The sequence below is a fragment of the Clupea harengus genome, chromosome 1 (genome assembly GCF_900700415.2).
Source record: "Clupea harengus chromosome 1, Ch_v2.0.2, whole genome shotgun sequence".
NCBI lineage: Eukaryota > Metazoa > Chordata > Actinopteri > Clupeiformes > Clupeidae > Clupea > Clupea harengus.
This window is the reverse complement of record NC_045152.1, coordinates 27,113,233-27,137,586: the sequence shown is the minus strand read 5'-3', so window position 1 is coordinate 27,137,586 and position 24,354 is coordinate 27,113,233. Positions and strand designations below refer to the sequence as shown.

General features: G+C 42.3%; 3 protein-coding genes across 4 annotated transcripts in view; 1 reads left to right on the top strand and 2 right to left on the bottom strand.

Moving 5' to 3' along the window:
* nr2c2 (nuclear receptor subfamily 2, group C, member 2) overlaps positions 1–660 on the bottom strand; it is an 11,080-nt gene extending 10,420 nt beyond the window's left edge. Inside the window, exon 1 of one of the 2 annotated variants that reach the window (XM_012838773.3) lies at positions 428–660. The gene's annotated coding sequence lies outside the window, so the exon portion shown is untranslated. Of the gene's footprint in view, positions 1–198; positions 380–427 lie in introns of those variants that run through there. The other variant, XM_031574160.2, reaches the window with a different exon arrangement.
* Positions 661–2,163: 1,503 nt separating this feature from the next.
* b3galt4 (UDP-Gal:betaGlcNAc beta 1,3-galactosyltransferase, polypeptide 4) lies at positions 2,164–5,998 on the top strand. The gene is made up of 2 exons (XM_031574150.2): positions 2,164–2,675; positions 3,352–5,998. Exon 2 carries the CDS (start codon positions 3,633–3,635, stop codon positions 4,752–4,754), a length of 1,122 nt encoding a protein of 373 aa, XP_031430010.1. The 5' UTR covers positions 2,164–2,675; positions 3,352–3,632; the 3' UTR covers positions 4,755–5,998.
* A 1,835-nt stretch (positions 5,999–7,833) lies between these two features.
* wdr46 (WD repeat domain 46) lies at positions 7,834–22,551 on the bottom strand. The gene is made up of 14 exons (XM_012838772.3): positions 22,421–22,551; positions 21,898–22,080; positions 21,686–21,766; positions 21,461–21,573; positions 21,199–21,286; positions 20,245–20,306; positions 19,940–20,044; positions 19,211–19,361; positions 18,634–18,869; positions 18,305–18,458; positions 9,409–9,556; positions 9,031–9,221; positions 8,618–8,731; positions 7,834–8,509 (listed from the first exon to the last, which is right to left on the bottom strand). The coding sequence occupies exons 1-14, from the start codon at positions 22,475–22,477 to the stop codon at positions 8,390–8,392; spliced, it is 1,803 nt and encodes a 600-aa protein (XP_012694226.1). The 5' UTR covers positions 22,478–22,551; the 3' UTR covers positions 7,834–8,389.
* Between the last annotated feature and the right edge of the window lie 1,803 nt (positions 22,552–24,354).

The window sequence follows — 24,354 nt, the reverse complement described above, 5'->3', positions numbered from 1 at the left end:
TCCCCGAGATGGCAAAGGTAAAAGGGTCGGGTTCATCTGCGCGAAGGCTAGGCTAGCCCATAGACAGCAAAAAGAGGGCTATCCTGTTAGCCGCCAAGCTAATAAGTAGCGTTCGTGGCAGCTCTTTGTTGTTCATCAGAATTTTCGCATGATTTTGACTGTAGTGAGTAATGGCACGGTCGAGCTGCGTGTAGATACCTTGAGGAAATCAGCGATGGCCATTTGATAAAAACATGAACGTTGTTGTCGAAAAATTGAGCCATTCTGACAGCAGTCCTAGCGTCTCAGAGCCTTCCCGGCCTGAGTTTTCCGGGCTGTCTCACAAGAATAGCAATGTAGCCTGCTAGCCAGAGTAATAAACCTCGTTTTTCTTGCGAACACAATTCGATTACAAAGGAGCTCTGCTCAAAGTCGATAAACATCTTACCTGTAAGATTAAACGACGTAGAATTTGGAAGTCGGTTAAATGAAAAGTATTTGTTTATGTTTCTCATCTGTGAAAGGTCATAGTTCGTGACCCCGTTCTGCCAGCGTGCTGGGACGTTTTTTCTTCTTCCTCTCTCTCGCGCGCTCCTACCCCTTTTTTCTCTGTCCTCGTGCACACACAGCAGCAGAGCCAGAGCGGTTCGAGTCAGACAGTGCTGACGTCAGTGCTCAATCTACCTTTGAGAATGAAGCGCTGATTGGCGGATCTTGAGGTGTGCATGGTGTTATTGTGATTAAAGCTACTCAAAGTATCTGTCATTTTTAGTTCATAAAAGTATGACTTTTCCTATAATACATGTCATTATTTGCCTTGCCACACAAATATAGCCATCAAGGTTTAAACCATCTATCAGGTTAACAGGGCCGATATAGGCCTAATTAAATCCGTCGTCTTTCGTGGGAGAATTCCAGTTTCTTCTGAGGTTTCATAAAGGCCCAGATTTACGGAAATTAGGAAATTGAACTGCTCCAAAGCTTCATCTGCTTGAATTGTTGAAGAGTTTGGGGAACATTTTAGTTAAAGTCGAGGCGTTTATAACTCATTCATAAACAATAAATAACGTATATTTTTAAATATACCAACACGTGTGTTTATTTGTCATTATTCATGAACCACAAACCACATGTCTGTCGGTCTGTGACAGACACTTATTTAAGAGTCACATGATTCTGATGCCCTGATGCCTAAAACACTCAATATACAACCATTGGCATTAGATTTTATAATACAATAATAATAATAAAACTTTATTATTTATTATTTATTTATATAGCACCTTTCATGCAAAAGCTCAATGCAGCTCAAAGTGCTTTACAGCAAATACATAACGTGCACAAAGAAATTACATGCACATAAAAATAGACATCAAAGAAGCATAACTCAGATATAGTGCAAAAATAAATAAATAAAATAATAATAATTATAATTAAAATTATAAAATTGAATACATAAAATGCATAGCCTTATTGGCCTACAAGGCTGGTTAGTAACTAGTACAAATTAAATTACAAAATAAATGCAGTTATCCATTATAGTTAGGCCTACTGAGAAAAATATGTAATTAAATTGCCGTTACTAATCTAAATGTTGGTGATTTAAGGGGTTACATCTGAATATATTATTTTCGGTAGAAGCTTATATGTAGAATATACCATTCATTCTGTTGCTTTACATCTTTTTCGCTGTCTAGACAGGCTCCATTCATTTGGCAGTAGACTGCACTCAAATTTTAAACATTGTTTTTGATTGGTTCTCTTGTTTGAATATTCAACTCTTGTCTGCCAATCAAAAAGGAATCGAAAGTAATCAAATGCAATAAGTTACATTACTTTGATGAAGTAAGTAAAGTAGTTACATTTCTTATTACATTTTTAACAGGGTATCTGTAACCTACTACATTTGACCTGTTACGTCTGCTTGTGCCCCCTGACATCATACACCCTCTGTGTGCTGTCCCACATAAAGTGAGATGATGATAAGCATCACATGTAACCTACATATCCTGAACAGAGTAGCTTTTACTATCAGTTTTTAGGCTATGGTATACAGCGTGATTTATATGCATACACCATTTTATTAATACTATGTTTAGTGTTTGAAAATGTGTTATGAAATCCATATTTGGAGCTTGATTTAAAAATGAATAGCTTGCAACTATGACGATATAAAACATTTAAGTGTGACAAATATGCAAAAATAGACTACAATATTGCAGAAATAAAGAAAGACCCAATGCTTTCTGCAACTAGCTCCTATAGTCCTAACTCTTGTGCGGTTGACTGTGTTGTATGTGTACAGTTTTGTGAAATTATAGCTTATTATTTAAGTGGAAACAGGCACTACATTTGCCAGGTTTTTTATTTGTAATCTCTTTTTCGGGGACAGAATGCTTTGTTATAACGTAAAAGCACTGTAGCAGTTAAAATGGGGTGGATTGAGAGTTAAATGACGAATGAAGTAAACGGAAGCGTGTAACGGTTAACTGGAGACCATAGCTTTTCCGCTCGTCTCTAATTCTTCGCTGGCTGTGCTACGCTGCCCGAGGACATGATTGCGCGGAAACATTCAGATAAAACGGTGTCTCTCTTCAGCAGCAGCGAATAGCCTTCAGTTTCACGTCCCGACCAACAACAGAAAGCATCGAAGGTTCACAGGGATGCGCGAACACGGCCTGGTACCTCGATATAAGGTAATTTGTAATGTAACCCAAGATGAGTTGAAATTGTCGAGATAGGGGTTCTATCTTTTAAGAGCAATCACTACCATCACGTTATTGCATTTTATTAGTTGAAAGAGTAGACTGGCGATAGCCTAATGCATACTCATGCTTAGTGTGACGTTAAACATGCAACGTTATATCAAACGAAATTAACCGGTATGCGTGTTGTGAAGGAGCCTACCAAAACCTCTCATGAAAGCTAGCAGACATAACGGCATCACCCGTGCTGTCATTATCCAAATTTTGTGAGCTATTTCTAGGCCCTAGTGTAAACAATAGGCTGTGTTGTTTATCAGACCAACCCATATTAAAATGAAGCTGTGTTCGATCCTTTGCTGCTTAAACTGGGGCATTGAAAGGCTATCTGTACCTATTGATATTTTGAAACATAGGCGTGACACAAATGGCAATTGTTGGACTAACACCTCTACCAATGTCGTCTTTATGTCGTCAGCCAAGTGGTATGCTACATTTAAATGGCATGTTTGAATTAGCAATGTTTAAAAGTGAAACCGATAACAGACAACTGCTACAAAGGCATCATAGATTCACACACAAATTCTGTTCATACCATTTAAATCAGGTCATTTGAAATAGAGGCGTGACAATGAGATTGTAAAAGTCAATATATACTCCCCTTTTCCAGGCAACCAATTTGTCACTGTGTGGGGCTGTCTGTGCCTGAGAGAACCGCCAGCGTTGAGGGTAAAGGTGGACACATCCTCTGGCATCTTCAGGCAAACACCTCTGGTGCCCTGCCGAGTGGACCTCTAACCACAACACTGCACGTCTTGAAAATAATACTTATCAACATGATGACAGAGTGGAGTTGGAGTTAAAGTGACTGAAAAGACCTGTGAAGTGATAAAGAGAGGTTGGTGCATGGTAGGAGCTGCTTGTCAAATCTGTGCCACTGGTTGAGGATCAATGGTTGGTCGGGGATTATGGAGCTGCAAAAGTCGTTTTGGCAAACGCAATGGCAGGTTTGGGGTGATGCCTGCTCTCTGTGTAGGCATCACAGGCGCCTCCCTCCTGGCACTACTCTTCATCGACAGCATTGAGCTGTGGGCAACGTCACGAGGAATGACAGGGTTTGTCAAAGGACCAACTCAGGGGGGGCTTTTACCTCAGAGTATGCCACCCACACGGCCAGAGGAGTACCTGCTGATGCCCAGCCCCCTGGTGTGTCAGCGTGCCAAGCCTTATCTCATCATCATGGTGACAACAGCCCCATCCAATCAGAGGGCACGACAGGCCATCCGGGACACATGGGCAGGCGAGCTGGAGGTCCGTGGTAAGCGGGTACTCACCCTCTTCATGGTGGGCATGCCAGCAAACCCCACCATGGGCAAACTGCTTGTGGTGGAAGCACGAGAGCATGGGGACCTAGTCCAGGGCCGCTTCCAGGACACCTATGGCAATCTAACCCTGAAGACTCTGGCCATGCTTGGTTGGGTACGCCGGTTTTGCTCTCAAGCACGCTTTGTGGCCAAGGTGGATGACGACGTACTCTTCAATCCACCTGCTCTTCTGCGCTTCCTGGACCACAGCCAACCTCCTCTGCAGACACCAGACGGTCAGCCAGCAGACCTTTATCTAGGCCGCGTCCACCTGCATGTGAGGCCTGACCGCAATCCTTCCAGTAAGCACTTTATGCCCACCCAGGCCTACGCTGGTGCTGTGTTCCCAGACTACTGCAGTGGGACCGCCTATGTGCTCTCACGTCCTGCCCTCCTCAAGCTCTCTCTGGCAGCTGCAGCCACCCCCCTGCCACACCCTCTGCCCCCTGAGGATGTGTTTGTTGGCTTGAGTGCTCATGCAGCGGGCATCATACCCACACATAGCCCGCTCTTCTCAGGGGGGCCAGCTGTGCCTTACGGCCGCTGCTGCTACCAGGCCATGGTGTCAGTGCATCATGTCATGCCATCAGAGATGGTCCGCTTCTGGGCAGATGCCCACACCTCGCCCCCCTGCTCTTGGTTGGGCACACGAGCCTCTCTTGGGGTCTGTAAGGTACGAGCACTGCTAGGGACACTGATAGGGTCATAGGCTGCTTTCTGAGGAGAATGAGAGCCGCTGTTAGGGTGCCAAAGGAAAGACTGACAGGAAATGGGGGCAGTTTACATCACATGACACCCACACACACACAAACACTATTACACACAAATAGATGCACTAACTATACACAGTTTATACCTACAGTATTGCATAAGACAAGATGAACAATACACATAACAGGTGAAAGATACTTAAGGCATAAGCACAAACCAAGCAGTAGCATTGAAAAATCACTGTGTAGTATGACAATTCAAATTCAGTTTTACAGCTTAACATTCCTGCTTTGAATGTATATTACTACATTTTTTTGTTAAATTAAGCCAAAACAGGGTCTGCAAAGGCATTACTATTGAAGTCTCTGTGACCTATATGCACTATGCCAGAAGAAAAGGTGATTCAAAATGAATTTGCTTATCTGAACAGTAATGGTTTCAGTCAAGAAGGCTATGCACAATACTGTGGCAAATGTGGGGTCATGGGTAGGAAATCAACTCAGTGGAATTTGAGTCACCCAAAGCCTTTCCTTGTTAGATGTATGTTCCTGTAGATTCAGAAGGTTGAAACCTTTCCAAGTGTTTTGCATTCCATTTTTATTAGGGTTTCATGCTTGTTTAGTGCTAAAGAAATGTTATCATACATCATTGCAATGTATTGTGGGGGGAACAGATCTGAGCCACGTAGAACATTTTTGATCAAAAGGAATGGTCTCAACAGTGCATACACTTTATCGATGTCAGTTACTATGGACGTCCACTGCTTACGTAAGCAGACATTTATACTGTATATGTAATGAGTAATGCAGTATTTTATTTAAGACAATGTAGCACTGTCCAGGGTGTGAGGAACAGTCGTCACAAATGCACTATATTTTTTTCAGAATGGTTCAAGGAGCCTTGACAATGTGTGAAATGCCTCTTTTTACCTGGGGGTTGTTTGATCCAATGATCTATGGATATCTATGTGTCTTTGTGAGGTCACAAGTGTAAATAGAGAGGGTTTGTGGGGGAAAGCATGGAAGTATTAGTTAGCAGCACTGGGTAAGGTAAATAGAAACCGTTCTAATTGGCTTATGCATTAAAATAGTTTGAAGCAACTGAATGTGAAAATGTGGATTAAATGTTTTACTTTCTCAACTGTTAGGTGTGAGTGCATTCACATGATTAGGGAAGGCTGAAATGTTGTTAAAACATAAAAAAAAATGACTTCATAAAAAGATAATAAAACTTTAAAATAAAGCCAATGTCTCACCTCACTTCTCTCAACCACTTTCACATTATCCAACAGTATGTTTACAGTTGTATGTCTGTGTTGGATTGGATGGTTCAGCACTAAACTATGCCTGAATAATCTGCTAAATTGTCACCACCTCAGATTTGCTCATAGCTGAATGGTGTTAAAAAGTCTGTTGAGAAAAAGGGTGATGGGCTTCAGGTTTCTCACTTTGATCAGGATGACTTTATTCATGTATATACCCCAAGTGGTCAAATTATAAATGGGAACAGCTATTCTCACCCTAAGCAACATGTAAATCATTTCACTGTCTGGGTACCATTGGGGATGGTCAAGGTGCAGCATGTTGTTTAACAAAATTACTGAAATACCCAGGCAGAGAGCATCCCTATCTCCACATCCTCTCAAAACTGTGGTTATGTGGAATTGTGGTTCATTATTTGCATATTCGTGTACAGTATTCAATTTTTTTTGGTGGCAGCATACATTACCACTCAGTTGCAATGAGTGAAAACATGCACCTAAGGGAAACAAGTGAAAAGCTAATTCCAGTGTTGACATAATATAATATTAAAGGTAATGTCTGGTGCTTGAGCACTTGGAGAATTGGAACCAGTTTCATTCTTCCTGAACACACAGTGTATGCACTGACAACGCTATGGCGCTATTAAACACTCATCTTAAAATATCCTTTCGTCATCTTCACTTCTTTATCTAAATTCAGACTAACACACATTTCGATCTCGCTGTTACTTTAGCTTGAAAAATAACTCAATATTCTTTTACCTTCATTGTTTTGTTATTGTTTTATTTGGCATACTCAGTGCGACTAAAGGTGTAGTTGAAAGGAGATGCCTTCGGGATTAAAGGTCGCTCAAAGAAAAAAGCAAACAGCCTAATAAAGGAGTGCAGGACTGAAGGAGAAATTATTCTGCAGACAAAAGTGTAAAAAAAAAATAATAATTAAATATAATGAAGGAAGTAATGTAGAAATAATTCTTACTAGAACTAGTGAAGCTCAGCTGGATCACAACATTTGCTGCTTTATCAGCAGATATAGTTCAAATGTATTTCTTCTCATCTGTTTTCTGTGGGGGGATTGGTCCTCACTGGAGCTTGGACCTCATAGTCACTTATATAGTGACCTCAGCAGTCAGAGTCTGTCAAGCAACAACCTCCCACTCAAAGATGTAGTCTGTGATTCGGTTTTGTGAAAGGCTGTTGATATTTGGCTTAGGCGGAGCCACTATGTTTGTTTCCCATTTACAGAGCCAGTGCTGTGCACAAACACCTGAGCGGGCGGGCAGACAGAGGACCACGAGGAGCAATTTGTTGAATTTGACAAAAAGTGTACGGGATTAGAAAAAAAAAAAAAAAAAGCCCTTGAAGCTACAAAGGAAGATTCAGAGTGGCCTGGTGCAAAATGGGGAAATAAATGTTTTTTTTTTAACACTTTGTTCTGAAAAGAAATAATTTACAAAACGAATACAATTAAAAATCATCAAATACTAATGTTGAGTGGCTGTGTAGCCACGCCTGAAAACCATGGTTTCTCAAATGGGAATATGTGCTAGCTTGAGTGTACTTGGAGGGACAGCTTGGTGGAGAAGGAAACCAGAAAATAGATGGAAATTTGTTGATCGAGAAATTATCATGCTCCTGAACAGTTACTGAAGGCATTTAGTTGCCATTTTGCTTTTGTTCATCCACTCCTTAGCCTAAAAGCCAAGGTCACATTTTTCACTAGGCTGGAAAGGTGTGCAAGCAGCCACTGGTGAGCGCATAGCACATCGTGATGTGCAGTATGGAGGGTTTGTTGTAGAATCAACAAATATTCAAATGCAGGTCCAAAAAAGATATTTTTAATTCATCCCTATGCACTCTTTAGAAATGAGCCTTTTATCATCAAAACTGATCACACTCATATGTATCCTGAAATGGTCCACATCACTGGTCTATCTTTACGTGTTTTTTTCTCTCCAGCTTTGACAGATAGCCCTTCAGGTGCTCACAATGTCAGGTTGAAAAAGACAGTTTAACGAGTTTAACAACTCAAAAACAATGGCAGAGGCTTACACACTAAATTTGCTGAATGTTTTGTTTGTTTAGTTCAACCAACCTATACAAACAACCTTGGACAGTTGTATTGGTATTATGTGGTCAACGCAGACAGGACAACACTATATTTCTGAACTCGCACTGAAGAGGTGTTTCTCAGCCATGAACACAAATCCTTCCAAAATTATAAATGTGTATTTGTTTGTCACAGTTTCTTTGTCCATTTCAGTCCAAACAGCCCAGGGACTGGTGCACATGATGGCCAGGCCCCTCTCACCCTTGAGGGCATGTTCTTCCTGCCATACAGGGTGTTATCCTCTCTCCAGTGTTGCCCTTTCTCACTTTTTGAACCTGTCCAGTGCCGACTTCTGTCCTTGAGCAGACAGAGAAGCCGTTTCCTTCTCCTTCAGCTCCTTCTCCTTTCCCATGTTCTCCTCCACGGTTTTCCGAATCACATCCTGAAGAAATGACAAACGGGTAATGAAGAACAAATCTCTTTTTCTAAACCCTGCAGTGCTAGAACAGAGGACCGTACAGTAGCAATTGTGTGTGTGTGTTTGTCTTACCCTCTGATCTTCGTGAGCAACCTTCTTTTTCCTCCTCTCCACAGCGCCGCTTGAGCTTCGGCCCTTCTTCTTATTCCGAGGTGTGAACTTCTCATGAGCCAACGGGTCATAACCCTGTTCACACACAATATGTAAACACGCTTAATTGCAGGGTACAATGGTTAAAGCAATAGTGATTATGTCAGAAGATGAGCAAAAACAGCTGGTGCGCAAAGAACTTCTGGTGAAAATAGGCCAAGTAACTATGATTCCACCAAGTCCAAAATCATGTTTTCTACTACAGAAAGACAAAAATACACAGTATACTTATTCTATCCACACTCATTTAGTCACACAGTTCCATGCGTAGCGTAGGAAGTGTCCCAAACTATACTGCCACCGTCGCTGACATTCTACTGTACTGAGCTCCTCACCAGAACCTTCACGCGCTCCTCGTGCCTCTGCTCCCAGGAGGACCGGTCCACTCTACCCAGCTGCGTCGGGTCCAGACAAATGAGCTCGGGCTGGACCTTCTCCAGCAGAGCCTTGACCTCCCACTCACGCCGCTGCTTCAAGCCAGCCAACGGGTTCACATCCATGGCGTCGAAGTTAGGCTCGCCCGCACCTACATCACACACAGAAAAAGAGATGAAGTGAGTGTCTGCCTATTGCTATATTTCCTATAGAGACCCCTAAGGACCAGGCAGACGAATCTCTGTAGTACAGCCATGTGTGTGTGTCTAGCCTGTGTCTGTGATATGAGGCTGTGTGTGTGTGTGTGTGTGTGTGTGTGTGTGTGTAGGCATGCTGACCTGGTACAATCATGCTGGTGAATCCATCGGCGTGTCCTACTCCCAGTACATCCTCATGAGGGCAGAAGCTCAAGCCTGTGACTCCTCCCCTCACACGGTGGGCCATGTAGGGCTTCGTCACAGGCGTCCCCCACACATCTCTGTATACCTGCATACACGAACACACACACAGGAATATAGATTTTGTTAGCTTCTGATGAACGACTCACGAAAGAATGAACCTGACAGCCACGACATGGATCCGTACGCGTGTTAGGCTCACATTCATATACATTCTCAGACTCACATTCACACTCATATCCCATTCTCATACTCATTTAACAAATGTACGCTTTGCTGAGATTGTTTGAAATATGTATTAATCATATGAAAAACTTATGCTTTTATGAAATTGCTGGAGCTATGCTTTATAATCATCTAAACCAATATATGCCTTTTACAATGATTGCAGAATGTCTGAATCATGCCTTATAATCATATGATAGTGTGTGTAATTGCTTGAGTGATGTTTAACAAATCTATATCTGCTGCCGATTGCTATGATCAAGAGTGAAAATTGCTTATTGTGTAAGGAAACAATTTCAGTGCAAATGCTTGTGAGGAAACAATGCTGATGTAAGCTGTGAATGTTCAAGTGAAACTGTGATGTGGGTTAAACACAGGAAGTGTACCCTTTGGGGCCCGCGAGGAGGACGCAGGCTGTAAGAAGCCGGCCTATAGATGAATCACACCTCTGTTAAAAAAAACCTGATATGGCAAAAGTACATTGTGTGATGGAATGACCTTATAAGGAGAAGTCCGTGATGAAAAGACGGAAGCAAGTTGCAGTTAAAAAGCTGAGCTCAATGCATGTAGAGAGAGCTCTTCTTTTTTGCTGTGTGGGTTGTACACTGTTTGCTGAGAGCTTGACGACTTGGGGACCGAGTCTTGTTGTTTTTTTTTCTTTTCTTTAAATTCTTGTTAACCTCTTTGACATTAAATCTTGGGGTACTTTTTAAATACCACAAAACTCGCTTCTGCGTCAGTTAATGAAGGGAATTAAGCTCCGCGGCCCGCTACACACCTCGCCTCACTACACCGGTCAGATTAGCAGCCTGTGATCCGGAACGTCCGATACCTAAGAGAGGTGGGGACCTTTGGCACAGAAAAACCTGTCGACTGCGTGGAACAGGTGAGTTGTCCCTCTCTTTCACTCTAGAAGAGAGTACTTGAAGGTGATCTCAGTAGGCACACTGATTGATCCCTTTTAGTATCTAGGCTGAAACATACAATTAAGGCTTGGTTTCATGATGTGACATGATTTCTCTGAACTAAGTTGTATTCTGATTTGCGTGGCAGATAACCGTAGTAATTACTTGTGAGAGCGCGTGAAAAGCTCGGGCGTCGAAAAGCACACAATATTTATCTATCGGTGCCACACTTATGCATTTCTTAACATGGCGCCCAACGTGGGGCTATGAATGGTCATTAGTAGAGAGGTAATGCTAATGATCGCGAGTAATAAGTAGACCGTACGCACGAACCTAACCGATTTCTGGTCCTAATCAGAGTCTGGCGTACCACCAGATAAGGAAATCGATTAAGTACACCTATCCGGTAATAGAAGAACGATCTAAATACGTGGTAAGCCTAGGGCCAGTGTTTAGACCGAAAAGGCACCTTTGGGGAACGGAATTAGCTACTCGCGTTCTATTAAGGTGCGCTTCTTAAATTTGGTCTAGTCCAACCATTTTTGAGGAAGGATCGTACACCCCCCAGACGATGGACGATGTTGTGTCAGAGTGGGAGGAGGGAGAAGATCCGTGTCCTCCCCTTATTGATGAGTCCGGGAGTGTTGTATCTGATGGGATTAGATGTTAACCGACTGATTTAATTCAAAGCCTGGATTCAGGCGAAAATAGAAATAGAACTAAACCAGAAGACCGATGTTTTACAGTGCATAATCGCACTTTACAACAGGGAGATTTATGCACAAACCAGTTTGAAACTAACACAGCCAGTGTATTGAACACGGAGAGCCTGTGCCTAAACCACAAAACAGAAGTGGCAGAGGCGCTGAGAGCCAGATGGCTTTTTAAAATAGTGGAGCACGCGGAGGCAATGAAAAACGTTTTACATTTAATGGAAATGGAGAGTAACAGGAGTGGGGTACTAATAGCAACATTATTATTGTTATTATTATTACTAACATGGATTTGTATTTTTCATTATTAGTGATTGTTGATGAGATATATTTTTTCACTTTTCTGGGGAGGAAAAGACGATAAGAGGAACTTGTGAAGCATGTGCAAATATAAGGGGAATGAAGAAAGACAAAATCGTTCAGGGATAGATAAAACCACACAAACTAGATAAAGATATTATAATTGCTGTTGGATATGATTATATAATTTTGAAGCACACGGGTGCAGTACATCCCTCCCAGATACAGCGCATCCCGGATAGTTGATAGCTGATACGCATCGATAAAAGACTTCGGCCTGCCGTACTTGCACACTTAAGTGTAAAATTAGCAGAGATTTCTTTGGCAGTGATAGGAACGAGGTAAAACCCGGACCCTCGTTTTGAGTCACTGTTTTCTCTGCCATCGTGTAAAAAGGAGAATCATGTCACATCCAATGCTGTGTGTTTGTCTAGGGGACGATAGTTATTAGTGGAACTAATAACCAAGTGTGTCAGCGAGCGCGGAGGATTCGGTTCTGATTGGGGAAGCAGCCACTGGAGTTCCAGAGGGCACACTATCAGGTTGATAGATAGATAAAGGGATACTTTATTAATCCTGAGGGAAATTTAGGTAACCAAGTCTGGCATTTGTTTTGATTGATTGAAGTGGATTGATCAATTGAATTGGGTTAATTAATTTAATATATTTTTTTTGATTTTAGGTTTGGAGTTTTTTTTTTAAGTTTAATTAAGTTGAATGAATTGGTTCAATAATTCAATTGAGTTGAATTGTGTTGGGTTTTTGGTTTTATGTTTTATTTTGTTCTTGTTACGTTTTGTAAGCTGTTTGTCTTCACAGGACCAAGTGGAGGGAAATGGAGAAGTTGCAGAAATTTGGTCCGTGAAGCAACAAACAGAGAATGTCTATTAAGCCCCAGGCAGGGGAAATAGACAAACAATTGATGATTTAACATGAAAAGAAATACAGAACATGAAATACATGTAAAAAGAAATGTGTTTGTTTGTAAGTCTAACTAGAATATGCAATTCCTGAAGGAAATACCAGTGCATAAAGTGCAAAAATAAAAAGTATAAAGGGCGTTGTCGGCATGATTTGAACAAAGTTTCTAAGTAAACGGTTCAAGCTGAATTAAGCGCAGAGGTTTGGTACAAGGAAGAATAATAAGTATAAGAAAAAACGAAGGAATAACAATACAGGGCAATGCATGCACTGTAAAAACTACACTAACATGGGCTGGAGTGTGGTGGACTATGTCCGCTTACCACCACCGGTATGACTGTGTCTGAATGACTGGACTACTCTGTAAAGCGCCTTCGGGTACTTAGAGGAGCGCTATATAAAATTGATGAGGATTGATTGATTGATTGATATCATTGTTAAGACAATGTTTGATAAAACATTTTCACCTATGATTTTTGCGTGTTGTGGGTGACTGCCCAATACATTGTGTATCCCCTATTTGGAAGGATTCTAATAGGAATACTAGCCAAAGCCATTTGGCGAGTTAAACAAGTAAAAATGTTGAGCACGCAAGAAGGTGATGAAAATGAGGAAGTTAACCCCTGTTGAAGAGGCACAGGAAACTGAAGTGAGAGAGGGCCTCTCATAATACACTTCGAGAGAGTGTGTGTGTGTAAGATCCCAGGGGGCGGTTGGCAAGTCTAACACAGACAGAGGCAAGACACTGGAGTTCCAGAGGGCACACTATCAGGTTGATAGATAGATAAAGGGATACTTTATTAATCCTGAGGGAAATTTAGGTAACCAAGTCTGGCATTTGTTTTGATTGATTGAAGTGGATTGATCAATTGAATTGGGTTAATTAATTTAATATTTTTTTTTTGATTTTAGGTTTGGAGTTTTTTTTTAAGTTTAATTAAGTTGAATGAATTGGTTCAATAATTCAATTGAGTTGAATTGTGTTGGGTTTTTGGTTTTATGTTTTATTTTGTTCTTGTTACGTTTTGTAAGCTGTTTGTCTTCACAGGACCAAGTGGAGGGAAATGGAGAAGTTGCAGAAATTTGGTCCGTGAAGCAACAAACAGAGAATGTCTATTAAGCCCCAGGCAGGGGAAATAGACAAACAATTGATGATTTAACATGAAAAGAAATACAGAACATGAAATACATGTAAAAAGAAATGTGTTTGTTTGTAAGTCTAACTAGAATATGCAATTCCTGAAGGAAATACCAGTGCATAAAGTGCAAAAATAAAAAGTATAAAGGGCGTTGTCGGCATGATTTGAACAAAGTTTCTAAGTAAACGGTTCAAGCTGAATTAAGCGCAGAGGTTTGGTACAAGGAATAATAATAAGTATAAGAAAAAACGAAGGAATAACAATACAGGGCAATGCATGCACTGTAAAAACTACACTAACATGGGCTGGAGTGTGGTGGACTATGTCCGCTTACCACCACCGGTATGACTGTGTCTGAATGACTGGACTACTCTGTAAAGCGCCTTCGGGTACTTAGAGGAGCGCTATATAAAATTGATGAGGATTGATTGATTGATTGATATCATGGTTAAGACAATGTTTGATAAAACATTTTCACCTATGATTTTTGCGTGTTGTGGGTGACTGCCCAATACATTGTGTATCCCCTATTTGGAAGGATTCTAATAGGAATACTAGCCAAAGCCATTTGGCGAGTTAAACAAGTAAAAATGTTGAGCACGCAAGAAGGTGATGAAAATGAGGAAGTTAACCCCTGTTGAAGAGGCACAGGAAACTGAAGTGAGAGAGGGCCTCTCATAATACACTTCGAGAGAGTGTGTGTGTGTAAGATCCCAGGGGGCGGTTGGCAAGTCTAACACAGACAGAGGCAAGACAACCAAACCACCTGCGGATGCAATAAATGAAAAGGAACTTGAACAGATTACCATGGCAAATGATTCTACACCACAATCAGGGTTTCTAAATTGGCCTGCTCTGGTAGGCAACTATGTTTATGTTCTGATTATATTCTGTGTTAGCTTTCTAGCAAATGTCTTAGAATACTTTGGAAAAATGTCCTAAGATGGATACGCTTACCGGGGAGATCCGGAATAGCATTGGAAGTACTGTCAGTGGATGTACCGTTGGTCTCCACTTACCTAGCGTATCTGAGTGGAATTCTTACGAACGGATAGCATGATTTTAATTTGTGGTTACATTTGATTTGAGGTGTTTTATTTTTATTTGATATTTGATTTTGATTTTGAGAGGGTGCAACCTCAATTTATTGGTCAAAAGACAGAATGAACAACTGTAAAGAAATAACTACACTCCTTACTGGTCACAGGCAGAAGGAAGAATGTGGAAGAACACCAGAAACATCCAGCCTGATGATCAGCCTAAACCCAACGCTCCTTTTTATGACAAAAAGAGCTACAAGGAGGCTTTGGTTCCAGATGGAACGGATGCAATGGAAACAGAGCATAACTCGCCTGTGGAACAGGTTTTATCAAATGATTCTGACAATACCAAAAATGTGGTTCTATGTGATGATGTGGAGGCTTTGGTCCTCGAGTGTGAGAATAAGGAATGGGAAGTTCCAGATGATTTTGAGGCGTTTAGCAATGCACAATGTGCAAAGCAAATGAGAGAATTTATACCCAATTTTCAAGTCACAATGAAAGAATTGGAAAACATGAAAATAAATCCTAATCAGCTAAAGGCGGAAGTGGTGAAGGGAAAAGATGTGACACCATTGAATCCCAAGGTGACCACGGTAATAGGAACCGGCGTAGGAAAATTACCAAATAACTCATATGTAACGGGTGCCTACTGTCCCCGGAGGTGGACCGGGAGTGGAAACCGGACCCCCCAAATAGTAGATGTGAGTTCTACCACTGGGCTTCCAGTACTTGTGAAAAAACAAAGCAAAGCAAAGAAAAGCAAAGAAAAACAAAGCAAAGAAAAATGATGGTTTGATGAAAGGAAAACTGTACGAAGAACCAATTGTTGTAGTTATATCTAATGAAATTAAAGATGATTTTCTGGCTGAAAATAAAGATGCTCTAGTCCTCGAGAGCGGGGTTAATGATTGGTGTGATGAATCGGGAAGTTTTAACAATGAACAAGGTTGGTACCATGACCCGGATGGAAGTGATAACTGAAGAGGTGGAATGGGGGCTTAAGCCTGGTGAGATAGAGAAAACAGTGGAAAAGGGAAGTGATGAAGGATCATCCACCCTAGATGTAACCACTGAACCTCAGCTCCAGTTAGGCCTTGCAATAGCCACATTGAAAAACCCAGCTTCATTTGATGCGTTGGCCGGAAGTGAAACCCGGGCCCCCTGTGGGACAGGCGGGTGCTCTACCACTGAGCCACGAACGCTTATGCAAGAAAAAGAAATGCAAAATGAGACGCAACAAGGGGAACCACCCCTTCCAGAATTGATGGAACCCATAGGGGGCATACAAGTGACTCTTACTCAGCCAGAGGCGGGAGAGGTCGAGGGAAAAAATGGGGCTCCATTTAATCCCGAGGCGACCACGATGCCCGCTGAAGGCAATTTAACCAATAGCTCAGTTGAGACGGGCGCACTGGCCGGTGAGGAAAACCGGGAACCTAGGGTTGTAGACGGGGAGGCTACCATTGCGCCAGCACCATCTGTGATTATGCAAACTAGTCGAGGCATACTCGACCCAATAGCCGGGACTGCCTCAAAGACATGCTGCTGATTTTAATTTCGTCTCGCATGGGAGAAGTATGATAGCCAGTGTGAAAGGGGTCTCTGAACCCGTGAATGAGACGAGAAAGCAATTTCTCGGAGTGACTGTTCGGAATGGTCAGGAAATCAGATCAAAACTTTGTTTTGAGTGGATGGCTATTAATAAACTGGAGAGGGATCCATTACATTAGACTGGGTGGGGAGCACTCGATACCGTGGCTGAATGCACGTTGGAATAAGAGCAAAGTGGAAGCAATGTTGAAAAATTCCAGCCTGGTTTACAGTTTTGACAAGGGTTGGAAAGGAAGAGCCCACCTAGAATTTACTGATGTAAGACCTGCGATGGTGCGTGTATACAAACACGAGGACTCTGGGTCTTTTTGGGCAGCGATGAGAGCAGATATGGCCCCTCCACAATTAAGCCAAAACGGGGAGTTTGTTGGGAATTACACTGTTGGGTGTCCGTGGGGAAATCCATACTGTTTGTGGGGAATTTTTTCTGGTGCGGGGTGGAGATGTGTTAATAAAAATAAACATGTGCCTATCACTGCTGATGACATTGTACGGGCGGGATGGGATGAGTATTATTGGTCTGACAGAGAATGTGTAACTGCTGTGAAATGGAACTTTGTGTTGGAGAGAAAGGCCCTGCGGACAAATCCTTGTCCGGAGAAGTCCCTGGGGGTTGTGTGGAAAGGACTGGTACCACCGGGGCTCGTGACTGGCAGGTCCAAGAGGCGGGTGATGAACGACTCACGAAAGAATGAACCTGACAGCCACGACATGGATCCGTACGCGTGTTAGGCTCACATTCATATACATTCTCAGACTCACATTCACACTCATATCCCATTCTCATACTCATTTAACAAATGTACGCTTTGCTGAGATTGTTTGAAATATGTATTAATCATATGAAAAACTTATGCTTTTATGAAATTGCTGGAGCTATGCTTTATAATCATCTAAACCAATATATGCCTTTTACAATGATTGCAGAATGTCTGAATCATGCCTTATAATCATATGATAGTGTGTGTAATTGCTTGAGTGATGTTTAACAAATCTATATCTGCTGCCGATTGCTATGATCAAGAGTGAAAATTGCTTATTGTGTAAGGAAACAATTTCAGTGCAAATGCTTGTGAGGAAACAATGCTGATGTAAGCTGTGAAAGTTCAAGTGAAACTGTGATGTGGGTTAAACACAGGAAGTGTACCCTTTGGGGCCCGCGAGGAGGACGCAGGCTGTAAGAAGCCGGCCTATAGATGAATCACACCTCTGTTAAAAAAAACCTGATATGGCAAAAGTACATTGTGTGATGGAATGACCTTATAAGGAGAAGTCCGTGATGAAAAGACGGAAGCAAGTTGCAGTTAAAAAGCTGAGCTCAATGCATGTAGAGAGAGCTCTTCTTTTTTGCTGTGTGGGTTGTACACTGTTTGCTGAGAGCTTGACGACTTGGGGACCGAGTCTTGTTGTTTTTTTTTCTTTTCTTTAAATTCTTGTTAACCTCTTTGACATTAAATCTTGGGGTACTTTTTAAATACCACAAAACTCGCTTCTGCGTCAGTTAATGAAGTGAGTTAAGCTCCGCGGCCCGCTACACACCTCGACTCACTACACCGGTCAGATTAGCAGCCTGTGATCCGGAACGTCCGATACCTAAGAGAGGTGGGGACCTTTGGCACAGAAAAACCTGTCGACTGCGTGGAAAAGGTGAGTTGTCCCTCTCTTTCACTCTAGAAGAGAGTACTTGAAGGTGATCTCAGTAGGCACACTGATTGATCCCTATTAGTATCTAGGCTGAAACATACAATTAAGGCTTGGTTTCATGATGTGACATGATTTCTCTGAACTAAGTTGTATTCTGATTTGCGTGGCCAATAACCGTAGTAATTACTTGTGAGAGTGTGTGAAAAACTCAGGCGTCGAAAAGCACACAGGGATTCTATAGGTTGGACACACGTATGCATTTCTTAACACTTCACACTCACACAGACACACACATGCCAACAGGAGGAGTGTACATGGGTGTATGGATATGTTACCTGCACAATATCTCCTGTTGCAGCAGCCAGCAGGCCTTTCTGACTGATGGAGAGACAAGAGGCCCCTGCTGGCAGGAAGTAGGACTGCAGAGGTTTAAAAAATCTGATGTCATAAACCTTCAGCTTCTTGTCCAAACCTGATGTCACCATGTACCTTTAAAACACACCAAAGACATTTGTATAGACAAAAGTGTGAATGAGAAACCACACACACACACACACACACACACACACACACACACACACACACACACACACACACACACACACACACACACACACACACACACACACACACACACACACACACACACACACGCAGAACTCACGTCCCCGTCTTGTCCACGGCTAGCGAGCGGACTCCACCCTGGTGACAAAGCATCTTGACGAGCGGTTCCTTCTGATTGGGTGACCAGAGGCTGACAATACCATTGGGATGGCCCAGATGGATGATGGCATTCTGAGGATTTTGGGCCATCACACCGAGACGACCCAACTTGGCATTGATGGCTGCCACTTCCTTCCCCACAGACACGTCCAGATACTGCAGGAACCCGGTGGCACTCTGGGCAGAACACACGCCAGTTTACTCACCCACAAACACAATATCTCACAAAGAGCACACAAACACACACACAATATCTCACAAAGAGCACACACCCCAGTTTACTCACCCACAAACACACACACAATATCTCACAAAGAGCACACACCCCAGTTTACTCACCCACAAACACAATATCTCACAAAGAGCACACACCTGCTCTTATTCTATATACTGTAGTTTCCAAATTGGAATGTTGAAGTGTGAGGATTAATGCTTAATCACTCACACACACACACACGCATACACACACACACACATGCATACACACACACACACGCATACACACACACAAAACTTACCGCTGTGGCCAGGAGAAAGTGGTATGGCAGGAACTGCATGCTGAGAACGTCATTAAACTTGCGAATACAGTGAAGCTCCACCCCTTTAGAGTCGTATATGTACAGCCACTTTTTCTGGGCCACAGCATACATTTCTTCATTGTGTAGCCACCTGAGGAAACAAAAACACACACACCCTCTCTCAGCACATAAACAAACTCCGAGCGGAAGTGCTCCACCACACATCCTTATTGTGTGTATGATTTGCTTGCAAACATGGTTTTATGTAGCCACAGCAAGAATATACCACACAGTCTCTCTGTCTCTCATTTAAACACACCAACATCACCACAATTCACAAGCACACATATATACATATTTGGGCTTGACCTAGATATTTACTATCTGAACTGGCCGTCATGGAAATGGCTATGCAGAGACAGCAGGTGGCAGTAGGCTGATTCATTCAGAGGTGTGTAAGCATGCAGCGGCAATTACCAGAATTTGTGGCGGACAAATTCCTTTTCTTTCTTACATACACAGAAAACACACTAAATGCCTAAAAGGGATAACTGTGCATCATCAAAGTGACTAACATTACGTTACCATTAACTGCTTACCTACAACATACATACAAACATTATTAGCCCTGTGTGTGTGTGTTCATCAGCAGTGTGAGCTTATGTAGTTTGCCTCTATGAGGATGGAAACATGTGGATGCACTAGCATGCATATGATAGTGGCACTCACTTCACATCGTTGACCGTTTCCATGACATTTATTTCTGACACCAAGTTTTTTGTTTGCCATTCTATGCAGGTCACGTGACCTCGTTTCCCTCCCAACAGGAGATGCCTAAAATAAACAAATCAAATCACATTCTCTTAATTTGTGCATACATAATTTGTTTGTAGTTAGGATTAATGCTTAATCACTCACACACACACGCATACACACACACACACGCATACACACACACACACGCATACACACACACACACACGCATATACACACCTAATGAAGTCAATCCCTGTTTCCCAAAAACATAACTTACCTCCCAGCTTTGTTATAGTCTAGTCTGTATGGGCCAAACTGAGATAGGTTCAGGTTAAAATACTGCAAAGGAAGAAAAAATAAAGAAAGTTAGTCACAGATCTCTGTTTATTTCAAGGGAGACAACACTGCAAATCATGTCACTCACACACACACCAGATTTGTCAACAATAAATCATGAGTGTGCATGCAGGGCTCGCAAAATGTATCAATCCCTGGTAGTCTTTTGGGCAGGCATTCTCCAAATTTGGGTTGACCAAAATTAATTAGACTTTCCCAAATAAATAAAGAATTTTTTTTTATGTTGAAAGGTAGACATATTTGAGAAAGCAATACAAAAAAATATGTAAGCACAGACTGCAACAATCATAAATATCATGATGCATCTTAAGTACTGTTTAAGTATACGCTCACGGCGCAGTCCCTGGATCCTGCCGATTTGTTTGCGCAAAAACAAATGGATAGGCCGAAAGGGACTCAACTTTAACTAAATCCGAATTCATGTTGTTGTGTAAATGCTAAGTTATAAGATATAAATATTTGTCCGATATGTGTAAAACCATCTGCACTCACAACTTTTCTTGGGCATTATTTTGTATGGAATGCTGGTGTGGCAGATAACTCAACTAGTACCTTTCCGATTAAAGTGCAGGCCTACACTTCTTAGCGGACAAACCATCATGATCAAGAACTCGTTCGTTCGGTGCTCAAAGTTCTACCTCCAAATAGCAAATCAAAAGAGCAGAAAAAGAGGACATTTTATTTCACTAAGGGGATCATTTCTGGTGATTGGACAATTGGACAGGGTGTTCTTACATTTTGGTAGCCCGATAGTAAAACTTGATAATTCCAGGACGTTGGGCGAGCGATTTTGCGAGCCCTGGCATGGATGTATGGGTGTGTCACAGTCTTGGCAAAGCAAACCATATGTTTTTGCCAGGTGTTTTTTTTTTACCTTGGCTCCTGAAGTGATGTCCACAGCATCTGCAATGTCATCCTGAGAGATGGTGCAGGTATCCTCTCCCTCATCTCCCTCTAGGAAACTGGACGCACCAAGCCCATTCAAAAACAAGTGTTCAATAATTGCTTCAACTTTCAAGAATATTTACTGACATTTCTATACAACCTGCTGCATGAAATGCTTAGTAATTTCATAACAGTGGGTAAGTAGACTGCCTGAAAATCCAATTATGAACACAAGATCGCCACAAGCTTACCCGGCATCCTCTGGGAGCAAGACATCAAATCTGGCTGCCTGTTTTTGAGCATGCTCTGATTCTGCTTCAGAACGGTGTATGGCCTCTTTTAACTTAGTCCGCAAACCAGATGTCTACAGAAAGAGGTTAAAAGAAAAAGAGACTGAATCAAATTGGCATAACCTCTATAGTGGACAGAACGTTTAACATTGACACTTTGCTCACAAATATTACACATGTACCTACCACTTTGGTCTTCTCTACTCTCTGAAACTTCTTCAGACGTTCCTGGGGAATTGGAGCTTCTCCAGGGAAAGGGTCTTTTGCCTATAATACAAAGTTCAGTTTGAACAATTCAATCATGAGTTCATGGAATGTCTTCTTGTGGAGAGGCTTCTCGTTGTGACATGATAACACTACACTACTCATCCGCAATCCTTCTACAGAGAATAACTTACCCCGGAGATATGGTCTATCTTGCCTTGCCGATCATTTTTATTTTGCCTCTCCTTTGCCAATTCCTTGTTAAGGGAAACCCCTGGGGTGTTTCCTTGATTCGAGTCACTTTCTTCATCTTGTCGACTCTTCTTGTTAATGTCTTCATCATTTTCTGTAGGGTTGTCCCAGTAGCGCTTCGGAGGCTAGTATGGAGTTAAGAAGTATAGCCAGACAAGCAGGTTAAGTCAGGGCCGTTATCATGCACACAGATATGGCCTTATATTCTATGTTTTATATGTCATACAAAAAGAAATAAACACCATTCGCAGAAGTTTGAAAACAGGTTGTAGACATTGCAAATGCAAGTAGAGGCATAACGTTCGCTAGCTAGCGAGCTAACTTACAAACTTAGATGGTTGAGGTAGGATAGACTTTACACTTTAACACGTTCCCGTGATGGGAAAGCCTACGATGTACATATATCAGTGCGACAACAAAGTATGTGTGGAAATAAAACACTGTAAGAGAAATTACTGCATTTACCTTTCCCTTTTTACCCACGTGTAGTTTCACCGACACTGCCTCCACGGCGGACGCCATCTTTGTTGTGTATTTTCTTTTCCGGTAACGTCATCACCGCGTTCTTGGGAGTTCGAACTTGGATACTCCCGAGGACGGACTCTGCATCCGCGCAGAATCTGCATTTGAGACAGCAAGTGTCTTGATGGCTCACAGCTCAGCTCTGCTGTAGAGTCTACCCTGTATTTTCACCTTTATCTTGATATTTACAATATAATAAGCATAGGCCTATATGGTATGGTACACCTGCGTTTCATTAAAAAATATTGATTAAAATATTAATACAAAATTATATATTCACAATGTGTGCCTACAAAAGGGCAAATGGTGGGAAATAATTGTTGGAGTTTGTAGTTATGGTGGAAGTAGTTTGTGTTAAACTCAAGGCAAGGCAAGGCAACTTTATTTATATATACAATAACAGGAAAGACAATAAATCATTAAAATAAATCAAGTAAGAGTGACAGTGTGACAGAACAACAGTCACAGTACTTAAACATACCACGTGTGGGGTGCTTTTTTGTGAGTCATAATACTGAAACATGCCACAAGCTATGTGCTTCCTTGTGTGTCTATGATGTAAGTTTGCCCCATAATCTCTTGCATGTGTACTAAAAAAAAAAATGTCTTCTAATATCAGTGTGTAATTCTGTTAGCGATTAGGAGTCAGTGTGTTATGTGTAATGCCCTGGTGTAGTTACTCTTATGTATTAGCATCTTTATCCACCATTGCCGACTGAGTTGTGTCTGCGTACAGGATCCCTGCCCTCCTGCCATTATGTATCAGTTTGACTTGTTCTTAAGTGCTTAAGACAAGGCGAAGAGTCAAAGAACAGTTTAGGTAGAAAAGTTGGGGACATGGCCAAAAGCTACCAGGCTGGGCGGCCACAAAGCTTTGCATTGCCACAGTGACCAGAGAACGTTCTCAGATAAAGGGGAAGAAGTCTCTGCAAGTGACCATCGCATGCAAGCGGTCCACCATCCAGCCACCAGGATGCTTGCATTATCAGACTGGACCTGTTGGCCAGGTACGGGGCTAGAGTAGATGTGCCCAGAGCCCAGCTACTTCTGTGCACTGAAGCCGTGGCCCTTCGTGCCGCTGGTGAGGACAACCCATCGACCAGAGGGCCTGCCACCTCAGCAACGCCAGTCAAGAGAGCTTCAACACAACCCACAGTTCAGAGGGTTCTTGTACTGCCATCATCAGTCGAGACCACAACCATTTCAGAGAGGCCTGCTTTCCGAAGTCGTCACCAAGGTCGTTACAAGAGAGCTGCTGCCACATCATCATCGTCAGCTGAGACCATGCCCACTCCAGATAAGTCTTCCCACCATAGTCGCCACTGAGGTCACTGCAAGCAGGAAGGAATGTGGCTCCTGGTGTTTCTGTGTCAATTATTGCTGCCTCAACAATGTCACTCATAGGGACTCTTATCCACTGCCACACATCAATGATACCCCTGACTACAATTGGGCCAGTTGCTCTGAAGTTCAAAGTGTGACGTTCGGGTTTTGCAATGAACCAGATAGCTTTGAGCCCCTGATGGAGAGAGTGCTGGCTGGTGTTCCCCAAAGCTGCTGCATAGTCTACCTAGATGACATCCTTGTACACATTGCAGACTTTGAGAGCACCCGGGCTAACCTGCCTGAAGTGTTTCAAGCCATCCATCGAGCTGGGCTGCACCTGCACCCCGAAGAAGTGTCATCTGCTCCGGTGTTCCGGCATGACAAGCTAAACATGTCATATTCCCTCTTGGTGAGCAACTACCAGACGCCATTGAAACACAGATTCCTCTTTGTGTAATCAGTTGTATGCAGATTTCTGTTTTGGTGTAGTAGTCCACATAACTGGACATTGCACAGATAATAATGTTAGTATATGTTAGATAGATAGTAAT